General features: G+C 37.0%; 1 protein-coding gene across 2 annotated transcripts in view; it reads right to left on the bottom strand.

Annotated features, from left to right (window-relative positions):
- Window positions 1-837: 837 nt before the first annotated feature.
- The window catches only part of ENO4 (enolase 4), a 31,813-nt gene continuing 20,350 nt past the window's right edge, over window positions 838-12,300 (bottom strand). Inside the window, exons 9-14 of one of the 2 annotated variants that reach the window (XM_077349882.1) lie at window positions 11,867-12,034; window positions 11,480-11,605; window positions 8,565-8,760; window positions 7,750-7,817; window positions 6,707-6,824; window positions 838-1,229 (exon numbers count right to left, since the gene is read on the bottom strand). In XM_077349882.1, coding sequence (XP_077205997.1) covers window positions 1,123-1,229; window positions 6,707-6,824; window positions 7,750-7,817; window positions 8,565-8,760; window positions 11,480-11,605; window positions 11,867-12,034 — 783 coding nt within the window. In that variant the 3' untranslated portion in view covers window positions 838-1,122. Of the gene's footprint in view, window positions 1,230-2,912; window positions 5,651-6,706; window positions 6,825-7,749; window positions 7,818-8,564; window positions 8,761-11,479; window positions 11,606-11,866; window positions 12,035-12,300 lie in introns of those variants that run through there. The other variant, XM_077349883.1, reaches the window with a different exon arrangement.

Raw genomic sequence — 12,300 nt, 5'->3', positions numbered from 1 at the left:
TCTGTTGTATTATGCCTCAAGCAGTTTCTCTCAGTTCTGGAATGTGTAAAATGAGCACTCAGCTCTCAGCAGTCCACAGGCCCAGGTGCCCCAAGCCAGCTGGTTAGTAGGCACTGAAGTTCTCTTGGATTGCAGTGAATAATATGTTCATATCCCCTGACTAAGGAGCCTTTTGTTTTACCTGCCCAGTTGGGATCAATCTCTCTCCCCCACTACACTTTTGTTTTTTGCAAACATTTTTTATGATTGTTGACCTCTATTTATTTATATTTTTATGATGCCCTTCCATATGGCTCTGGGCGGTTTACATAGAATGTTGTAAAGTAGTTACATAAAACATTATAACACTCTGTCAGATAACAATCATAATATAGCATGAACAACAACACTGGCATATCCCTCGGTAGGTCAAAATGTTCAGTCATGGAATGAGCGTCGGGGGGGGGGGGGGAGAACCAGCAGATGTTTTGAGTCAGTTGGCCTCAAAGAAATGCCTGGTGGAGGAGCTCCCTTTTGCAGACCCTGTGGAATTGTGGAACCCTTCTCTGGTATCGGGCCTTATATTTGGAAGAAGGGACATTTGAATTTCCATGCAGCTCTTCATCATGACTGCTCCTGTGAGTTACATTTGTCATGACAGAATACAAAAAGGGACATGGCATTATTCACATGCATGCAGCAACAGAGAACTTTCAGGAAGCAGGTGAGTTCTTTCCAATTGCAAGAGTTCAGTTACTGACCCGTTTCTGATTGGAGCAGATAGAAGTTTGCCCGACCCTATTGGAAACTAATGTGTCAAAGACCACAAAGCAAGAGTTTTAAAAGAAGAATTGTGATTATTTATTATGGTTATTATAATGAAGCATTGCATAAAAGTTCACTAGAGTTATGTCGAACTGCCATGTGCAGAAATAGATTTTCAGCCTTAACTGATTTATAGCTTTTGTGGTTAGTATAAATGATTCCATGTGACTATTCCTGTGTATTTTCAAGCTAAACTTATAAACAAAACTAAACTATTTCCATGGGTGATGAGGCAGATTGCATCTCAGTGGTTGTCCTATGCAATATGCTCCTAACCAAAGAACTGACCAACAAATTTCAAATGTGAAGCATAAGTTTCTACAGAGCAAGCTGTACAGCCAAATCACTGCAGTCATATTCTTCTTCTTCTTCTTCTTCTTGTTCATCTTCAGTAAAATCAATAAATTCATAGTCATCTCTTGCACCTGAAACACAAAATGTGTTCAAAATATCTAAGCAATAATTGTATTTTCAAGCCATGCTGATAATTGTTCTTTGATAAATTTTCAAGGAAAACAAAAAAATCTAGAGTTAGTTTAGGCTCTTTCCTGCGAAACATTCTAAAGTGTAATTAGCATAAACAGTGCAACTTTAGCTATAGGAACAAATAGCCCAAGAAACTATAAGGCAGTACTAGAATCCTGGAATTAATTATTATCCACTCTTGTAGGAGACTAGATTAAGTCCACAGATCCTACTTCCAACCTTTAAACACACATTACTCCTGTAGCAGAGTTCACAAACATGCATAGGCTACAGGGTACAAATTGCTCAGATCCTATGCACTTACAGTTTGTATATACATAGACTCTGGGAACAACATTTCTGTGATGCTTATAGGTTAGGCATGAGCCTGTTGCTCCAATCCCAGCTCCTTGTCTCACACTTGAATGGACCTAGTTTAACAACATTTACATTTGAATGGGATCACATCTAGTCCTGCTCACAAAATGCAGAAAAACAATCAGAAGACAAAATTGTGGAATGTAAAATTCCTTCAATTTTTCATGTACTGTCTCTGATTTTCTCCTTTAGCTACCTCTTCCTGTCACCACATTTCCTTGTCCCTGTCCCCCCATAAACACATGTGCCAAGAGTTGCTTAGCAACCAAAAATAGCAGCTGAGATCTCAGGCTGTAGTCTCATGAAATTTTAGTTACCATTACGGGTTTCCTGGACAACTCAAAATGGCTGCTGAGTTCCTATAAGACTACACTGCAAGATCTCAACTGTCATTTGGAATTGTTTGCCAACTCAGTACAACATTACTGAAGCCCCTGCTTGGGATCTATGGCTCTGGGGAATTTTTTCTGGTGCTTTGGAAAGGACTGTAACTACTTTAGAAAATTGCATGGAACAATCTACGTGAGGCAGGAGCTTCTGCAGGGTGAATTAGGGTTGTCCAGCATCCAAAAAATAGTGGTCAAGATCATGGTCATTCAGTTATATCCAGGCATGGTTTGTATAATCTGAGGGCTTTTTGTCCTCCCTCCCCCTTTTTTTTTTACTTATTTGATTCTGTTAGTTTCCCTGTATTTACCATTCCCTAGCTTAGCATAGCCCTGCCTTCTAGATTTTTTTATCCATATGCTGAGGCCACAGTTGGGAATTAAATTATACTATCTGCTACCCACCTTAATCACCATGATATTAAAGAACACAAGGAATAATTCAACCAACATTAAGCACTTTATCATCTCATTCACTTCCATGGCAGGGCTGAGCATTTGCTAAAATTTCTCATAAAATCAATGAAACTTTAAAGTGTGTCATTTGGTCTGGATTGTAGCTATAGAGATTAAGCAGCTAAATATAAAACTGCTAAATCATTCCACTGGAGTCTATAAGACTAGAGTTTTGTGATTCAGAATTCATACTTCTTGATATTTTTCTTCCAAAAATATCCTCAAGTCTTTCTTTTTTAATTCCCTCAACCATAGGTTAGTGGGATTGTGGATAAAATGAAAACAGACCAAACGATAAATACTAAAATAATTTTGTAAATGTATGCAAGAAATCTAGTAACAGATTCCAGCCATCACACATCATTTGAAAACAACAGCTTCAGAATAATATAACAGCTAGTGCACTGAATGCCAGAGTTGATATGAGATCCCAATATAACAGGGGTGGCAGTGGCTCATGGTAATTATGGTCCATGGACATCTGGGGAGCCACAGTTTGGCCACCCCTGTAATATATCATGTCTGTCTTCAATAAAGAAAGGACAGTATAACAGCAAATGTGAGATGGTTTTTATTGCTCCAGTCAAACAAGAACAATTTATTTCAAACCAGAGAATACCTTTAAGTTTTCCTGTGCATTTGGTGTTGGGAGCAAATTACATATTACAAAAAGAATTAAATAAAATAATTAATAACTGTAAAGGGAATTGTATGGATATACCTTACTGTATGAATCAGTAAGTAGCCCAGACCAATCGTGATAAAATTGCTTCTCTTGTTGTTTACAATAAGTGATCAGAGCAGTAATTAGATATTCATTTAATAAAAATACCAGTTCACATAATTTGTTAACAAAGGCATTAGCACCCGATGATAAAAATAAATCGTGCCTTATTAGCTATATTAGTTGACTGTGGGGTTCTAATAGGAATATTTTTAACCACACTTCAATGGCATATTCCCATGTGATTGATTGTAAGGAGCACAGGCAGTTTCTACTCTATGAGTTGGAGGCACAACTGGGAATTCCCACAATGTTTCAGAAGAAGCTAGTTTGCAGCCAGTCAAGATCTTTAGCAATTATATGCTGCCATAATGGTGTCCCATATAGCTGGCAGGGGCTCATGGGAATTGTAGTCCATGAACATCTGGAGGACCACAGGTTGACTACCCCTGCCATATAGGATTACAGGTAAGATCTTGGAATTATATAATTTCAGCAATGATGGAAAAGATTGTCAACCTTTTGTAAAATAAAATTTCTTCAAGGATATGTACAAAATGTTTTAAAAATGTATATTTTGGATGACTTTCCCATGTTATTAGGGTCAAAATGGATGCCCAGCTATTTGCAAGAATGAACCTCTTCAAACTCAATTCCTCACAACCTCCAAGGATGCCCTTTCTTCCTATGGTCTCCAAACAGCAGTATTTTAGATTGACTTATGCGAAGTTGCTATAGTTACAATCATTAATACATTGGTTTGATTTCTGGAACTATACCTCATCAATGGTAGTAGTAAGATTATGCTAATTGGATGCTTCCCTAACGATGGAACCATTACATTCACTTTTAATAAGAAGGAACCATTACGGGTAGAATGCAAAAAGTGTTGGAGCCAAAATGCAACTCTTTGAAACTCCTTTTACCACAGGTATGCTATCAAAAGATCTTCCCTTGACCATCTGACCTCTAGAGTTGTGCTAGTGTACAGTAATGGAATTAAATACAATAAATGTTTTGAAATTGCATACTTTTGTAGCTTAGCCCTCAACTGTTCTCTCAAATGCTGATTTTAAGTTTTATGCTCTGGAATAAATTGTGATTAATAAATTGTTCCAGGAAGTAGTTTAAAGATTCACAGAGCATTTTTTTTGTCTGCATCTTACTGGGGAATCTCCTGAGGACCAACAAGTGAGCTGTCTTGAGTTCACTGCCCACTTGCACAAAAAACATCTGCTGATTTCACTTCCCCTCTTTTTTTCTAGAGGTTAGGAAATTGAAGTTTTGATTCCTAAAAACCCTAGCAGGATAAATACCAAAGTCAGACAACATTAGAGTCCTGTGCATTAAAATATTTAGAGTCATAGAAGTTTCAAAATTAAGCAGAAGGCTGCCAAGTTTTCCTCAAAACTATATGATCTATCAAATTAATTCTGTACATAGGTATTTGGACAGATGAAATTTAATATACCTTCCCAGGCTGGAAGTAAAGGAGTGATTATTAAGTTGAATTTATATGGGCTAAGCAGAAATTAATATTTATAGCCCTTGATGGAATGAAATATCCATTTTATTCTGAGCCTGGAGAAGAAAGATTCTTTCTTTGGTATTGTGCCTCCAGCTACTCTCCATCTTGTGAGTTTTTAATTCCTGCTCTGAATAATTACTTTGAATTTCCTCCTAAATCTTCAATTTCACATAAATTTTGCTCACATTATGTGCAATTAGACTGAGAAGCTGAGATACTATCCTCTTGTCCATGACAAGTTTCATTTCTACTCTGATTATCCGGATTTTGCTCCTCTTGAGAGTCACTTAAAAGTCTTAACATCTCATATCTGTTCATAGGAGGAGTGTCATGCAATGGAGGACTGACTCTTGAGAAGTAACTATCCAGTCATAATTGTTTAAGGGAAGATAGATCATTAGTCAGAGTATTCCCTAATCTTTTCTTTGATGCCTGTACTGTATATATCCATAGAGACATAGCTGGTGTCATTGTTAACAAGCAACAGCTGAGCACTCAAAGACAGGAAATTCTTTGCTATTAAACCACACCAGTTCTGTACATCAAGAACTACTGCACAATTGCATTCCTATACAATTTGTGAGTGTATACTGCTCCAGGTCTATTACTACTTCTGTTTAACAAATACACTACATCAACAAAAGGCATGACTATTTCCTATGCAGCATTATTGCACCAAGACACTCATTCTGCATCCCAGGACATTACAAAAAGTAGAAGTCTGTGCATACCTCCTATATCAAGAGTCAATGTGGTATAGAGATTAGAATGTTGAATAAGGCTATGGGAGACTCGGGTCTGAATTCCCACTCTGCCATGGAAGCTAGCTGGTTGAAGCATTCTCTCTCAGGATTGTAGTAATGGTAAAATGGAGGAGAGTAGAATAATGTAAGCCACTTTGGGTCCCCACTGGGGAAAAAGAAAGAGTATAAATAGAGCAAATATCCCCTACTTTCCCCTTCAGCCAAGAAATGCATTTTCCAATGTTGCCATCCTTGACAGAGTGGAGGAGATGGGACTGATGAGGATATGAATGTTACATACGGGGACTTTAGTAAATTGTGTATGTAGCCATCAAGCTGGAGGAAGAAAATTTGGCCTGTGTGGAGAAGGGTTGTTTAGTGGTGAGTGTTTAGTGTACTCCAGCACTAAACAAAGTTACAAAAATTAAAATCCATTGACATTTCACAAAAAAGCTGCAAGATCAGCTAAGAAAAAGAAACTGCACAAAATATAAACACAGCATGTTTGGGCTACTTTTCCTTTTGATTAAACTCACTAGATTAACAATAATGTCAAATCGACTTGGGGTGTAGAAAACTGTGGTATGTATCCTACCATCTATGAACTTTGCAGAATGGGTTTCCCCTCTTACAACAGCCCACTGACACTCCCCTCCCCCCCAAATTGGACAAGCAGACCCTCAAGAACAGCATAGGAACAAAATGGAGAATCAGCAACAGGAAGAGAGGAAATCGAAAACCCCTCTTCCTGAGGCTTGTGCCATTAAGTCTTTAGGATTGTACAAATGATTACATGCATTTATATTTTTTATATTTAACATGATAATTCTTTCTAAATATTTTATACATTCTATAAAGCAATCAGTTACAGTGTCCCACATCACCTGTAACATGCCTGCTTCTGGTTAATATTCCATGTGAAGAATCCTTTTTTTACAAAAATGCTTTCTATCAGCCTTGAAGATTCAAACCAATTAATCCCACTGAAAAGTGCGGTAGCTTATTGCTAGAAAAATGCTGCACTTTTAACAATCAAGTAAACAGATAACTCATTAGAACAACAATATACTTTGTGGCAAATGACATCCTTGTTTTCTGCAAGTGCTTATTTATAGTCTTTTGATTCCCTTTCCCCCCTGCAGAGCAATTTCAATCACTCTTTTGCCAGTCTTTGATTCCATTCATTAAAACATTGAAAACAAAGTAAGAAAGAGGTTTTTACATAGTATTCCATTCTTGGCCAGTTCTTCCTCTATAGCAAGAAGGCGGTTGTATTTGGTCACCCTCTCGCCGCGTGAGAGACCTCCCAACTTGATAAACCTGGTTCCCAGTCCAACTGCCTGAGATAAAAAAATGAACATTTTAATCTTCAGCCATTGAAGAAATGCAGACACAATATTGCTAGGTAACTCATGTAGTATCTTAGAAGTCTACATCGTAAGTATACCTCAGCCTATCCATTTGTTTCCTATTGCAGCAAATGTTATGTTACAAGTTGTAGTTTAGTTTTTAATGCTACAATTGCAGTAAATTTTATTAATGATTGGCTAAAATGCGGTGTTCTGATGATCATTTACCTATGTATCTACATTCTACCAGTAACTTTGTGAACAGCCGTGAGAACTCTGAAAAGCAGCAAAATCATAGAATGTCAAACAGTTCAGTTGTTATAGGAGAAAGGAAAACTTGGAATGAGAAATACAGCTCACACAGGACCTAGAGAAAGGAACCACTATTATGGAAAAGGTAGGGAGAAAGAGAGTCATGGGATGAGACAGACAGAGTCAGGAAGGGCTGCATATTGTGAACTGAGGAGGAGGGGAAATCCATTAAGGGGGCTCAAGACAGGAAGCCAGCAAGGATCTGGGCAGAGTGATGTGGGGGGACAAAATGTAATATATTGATTCTAAATGTAACCATATTTTTGGAGACAAATCTGTATAACCTACTTCAGAACTAGACCAACCTGAGTCCATTAAGATTTGTTATATAAAAGATACTGTTACTGCTCAATGTTTTGAATAATGTACTTAACTTTTGCTTAAAATGTCATATAGAAACAATACATATTTTCAGTGTACTTCCCTTGCCTGCTCTGGTTTACCCTTAAAGTTCAAAGATTAACTCTCTTTAAAAAGTGACTGTCTTGCTCAAGCCAATTTCCTAAAAGGTTATATATTTCTCGGCTACAGATGACATCTTGACTATGGGTCAGTTTAAGGTAAAAAGCAGTATTTGAGCTATGTAATGGATTTCAGTACTTACAAGGTCCACAAGACTGTCATCGGGAGATTCTCCATCTGAGCTTCCAAATACAGCAATATGTTTCACACCTATGCAAGATGGACAAGGATGCTTGATTTGTTTTGTCTTTGTCTCTCTTTGATGCCCTGCTTTAGGACACTGTCTTTTCTGACAGTAAGCAACTATGATGGGGCAACTACTGTGTAACTATTTCTTCTTTCACTTTATTAAATGCACGAATCACAATCATGCACTCATCTTTAAACATATTTAGGATCCCTGTTAAGGATGGAGACATTCAGCTAACTACACTAGATGATTCCATTACAATAAAAGTAAATTTTGTCTTCCTGCAACTATAAGTTTTCTAGGCTCTTTTCTAATATATTTCAGAGAATGGATTAGGATATGAGATATATCATTCTAAACTTTCTTTCATAGAAGCTGGTTTTTCCCTGCAGTAAGTGAAATTCTGGTATAAGTGAAATTCTAAATCTTGCTATTCAATTATTTTAGCAGTTTTGTTACATGCTGAAGACTTCTAAAATGACCATGGAAATATATAACAGAAACTAATAGTACAAGAGACGCCCAATCACTTAGGCAGTACGCAGCACTAAGCTGAAATACTCTGTTAAGAATGCACTTCATATATTTGGAATTTGAACCTCTAACTCTATTGTCAAGCCATGATGAAAGTCAATTTTATCTAATAAGCACTTCTAACATTCTCAATTACTGTATTTAAATATAAAATGTTACATACTTTTACAGATTGCAAAGACAAATCTACAGCATGCTCTACATTTTAGAATTTAATTCTTTCCTCTACTTACCATCTAAAAGCTTGGTCATTTCGAAAAGGTCAGAAATTTTAGTTTCATTGATGTGTTTCACAACAAGACCACTGCATTTTGGTGCATTCTTCTTTTGGCTATCTAGAAGTTTAGACATATTTCTACATGCATGCTCTGCAATAAGGTAGCATTTTGAACCCAGATTACTACATAAATTCTCCCACTGTTGGGTATCCTATACAGATAACAAAAGCGATTATTCTTTTAAATGTTTATTTCAGCAACGAAAGGAAGATAGTGACATGCATTTTAAAAAGCCAATAAGATAGTTCTTCGCAGAAAATATTACATATATAACAGTGTATATAAAATATTACATAATAATGTATACCAATCTTTTAATGGGAGCATTGGGCTCTATGGTAGCAAACAGATTTGTTGGGATTAGTAGACTGGGTTTCTGGATTGTGCAAATCTATACATTTTTGAAAGATAAATGACCTGTGCATTACATTTGATGATTTATCCTTTGTTTTTTTAAATAAAACCAGTGCAGATCCATGCAATTAAATTAATGTAGATAGAATGAGGACAATTCATTCCTATTTACCAAAGCTGTTGGGCATCAATTATATTTAAATATATGTTGACTTTGATACAGAAAATTACAAGCATAATGAAGTTTGTGGGAAATAGTTTTGTCAATGTGCTTCCACTTTAGCTCCCTCCAGTCCTAATAGCTAGAATCACAAGGAATGTGATGAACACCAGCACAATGCTACTCCTTACCTCTGTTTCAGCCAAGAGAAAAGTTGTGGGGCCCGCTTGTAAGGTTGTGTGACCCATCTCTCTCTGTTACCATCAACTTGCACTAAATATTTTAATTAAATCATTTAGCACAGTACAGCCAATATATATGGCCATCTGTCTGATGTATCGACTGCCTAATGTACCAGCAGATGCTCTACTGAACTGGTGGCTGTGTGGGCCTTGCAGTTTCCCAGGCTGATAGTCTTGGGGAATTTCAGTGTCCATGCAGAGAAGTTCAGCTCTATGCATAATTTGGATTTGTGTCTGCCATGGCAACACTAGGATTTTCCCCATTTGTTACTGACTCCATACATCAAGCAGGCCACACCCTGGATTTGATGTTTGGGATGGGGATACAGATTGATCTAGTGCAATCTACTAGACTACCATAGTTGGGCCATTTTGCCCTGAAGGCTCAGATCAATACCCTGCTCCCTCCTTGTAGAGGCAGAGCAGATTGATGCTCACCCAAGGAGACTCAAGTCACAAATGTCACTTGTCAAGCATTTTGCCACCTTTGTCAGGTACAATAGTCAGCACCGTACCTGTCAACATCTGAGCTAGCCACTGTGATCCATGCAACTGTCACCACCAAGCTGGACTACTATAACTCGCTCTACACAGGCTACTCTTGAAATTACATTAGAAACTTCAGCTGGTACAGGATGAGGCAGCATGAACCCTCACCAGGACCCAATGGAGAGCACACATTGAACCTGTGCTCTCCCCGCTGCACTGGCTCCAGATTGAAGACAGGAATAGGTTCTGGTTCTCAGCTTCAAAAATCCCTAAATGGACTGGGACTGTAATATCTGTAGAACTGCCTCTTCCGCTATGTCCCCCAAAGAATGCTGAGACTGAGCTTGCAGAATCTGCTTGGGATCCCTAGCCTCAAAGAGGTTAAACTAGGACCGGGTGAAATATTTTATCTAATGTAATCAGGGTCCTGCAGAACCTTAAACAGTTCCGCAGGACCTGCAAGACAGAGCTGTTCTACCAGCCTACATTTCAGGCCTTGAAATAACATCAAGCCTGTTGATGCCCCTGCCCAAATCCCTCTGATTAACTACTAAGATATACATTATATGCCCCCCCCTTTATTCAGTGAGAAGGAGTTGGCTTTTAGGTAAACCAGTTTTAACTGTTATTAAAATGTTTAATTTTAATATATTTATTAAGTCTGTACTTTTGTTTTACGTGAGCCTTCAGAGAAAGGTAGAATTCAAATATATAAATTTTCCATTAATTTTTAATCTATAAGTGTTTAAGTTAAATATATTAATTAAAAGTAAAAAAATCAATTAAAATATTTAGCAGTCATTATTTGTACAGAAATGCTACTAAATTGTAATGTTTAGTAGAGCTACACAGATTTAAATATGTATATATAAAGTATTTGCAAATGAATATAGAGAGCATGGATTATCAAAATTTCAAATAATTCTCTCTGATAGTATTCTCAAAATTTACATTTCTGAAATTCGCGCATACTCTGAAAATAAGTCTCCTGTATATTGTAAATTGGGTTTAAACCTTATGCGTGCAGACCTCAATCCAAATAAAGTCAGTCATGTATAAGTGTCATTGAAAGCTAAGCAGCATAAATAAATAATTATCATTAGACTTGCATCCCAGCATTTGCTTTCATAATGGACCTCAAGACACCACACATAAGGCTTCCATGACTATCATCTAGGCACTGAACAGATCCTGCCTTCTTAAGTTCAGCAAGGTTGCTCCATCACAATTCATTTAAAACATGATTCTATAACGTCCATGATTCTATTTAAAACATTTACATCCCACCTTTCTCCTCCCAAAAGACGCCAAATGACTTCTTAAACACTATATGTTAAAATATAAAATATCTAAAATCCCATAACAACAAACATATTGAAAGCAATGCCATCCCATGCAAGCAAGTTAAACCATACCATCATGAATTTCCAACCAGTTTAGCCACAGATTGCAATGAAACTACAAAGTCTAATTGGATGAGCTGCACTGGTCAGGGATGAACTACAATGCGGTTTTAGCTGGCTTATTATTTTCGTTTACAAGCATTACTCCTAAAGTTTAAGCATCTTCCAAGAGTCTTTCATTTTAAGGACTTGTTTAAAAGGACTTTTTAAAAAGGCGCTTACCTCTTTCCTCAAAGGATCAATTAATGCTATAATGGAGGGGAATTTATGAATCAGGTTCACATACATATCCACCATTTCATCAGGGTTCTTCAATGTTCCAGACAATATTTCATATTTTCCCCTATTCTAGAATTAAAAAACCCTGCATTAGTAAGGTAAATACTATCACATTTTAGAATAATTCATCTTGTTTTTAAGAAATCAGGTTTAAGAAATCCACTGAGATCTTAATGGCATCATGAGCATTTGTGTGAATAAACTGATTTATCTTCCTTACTGTTCCTCCTGTTTACAGTGCACAGCCACCTGACATACTTAGAAATAGAAACAAGAAAGGCATCTGATCAGAAGAAAGTTCGATACCAACATACTGAAAATACGACTTACATAGTCCATTAGTTCGTGAGCAGCACAATTTATTCCCAAATGGAGATCTATTCCTAATTCCAAGCCCATGTTTGTGCAAGCCATTTGAATCAAGGTCAGCGGTTGTTCGAGAGTTTCACTCCCTGTCACTATGCAGCCCAAGTGAGACATTTTTTTAATAACAGGTGGCTGGAAATAAGTAAAAAAATATATTGCTAGAAATATACGTGCATTCATGTACAAGAGAATTGCCAACTTCAGTAATTCCAGCATTATTCTGACATCAGAATTCTCAGACATTGTTTGGGTACCTCATTGTAGTACAAAACTGTCAGGTGGAGATTTATTCCCCAAATAATTCTTTTGATCATTTCATGGTAACACATTACTTTTTCTGTTTATTGTTGCATATATCAAAGCACACATGAAGCTAGCCAGCTTCATTAAAGTTCCCA

Source organism: Paroedura picta, chromosome 8 (genome assembly GCF_049243985.1).
Source record: "Paroedura picta isolate Pp20150507F chromosome 8, Ppicta_v3.0, whole genome shotgun sequence".
NCBI lineage: Eukaryota > Metazoa > Chordata > Lepidosauria > Squamata > Gekkonidae > Paroedura > Paroedura picta.
Note: the sequence above shows the minus strand (reverse complement) of the source record. Positions and strands in the feature narration are given on the sequence as shown.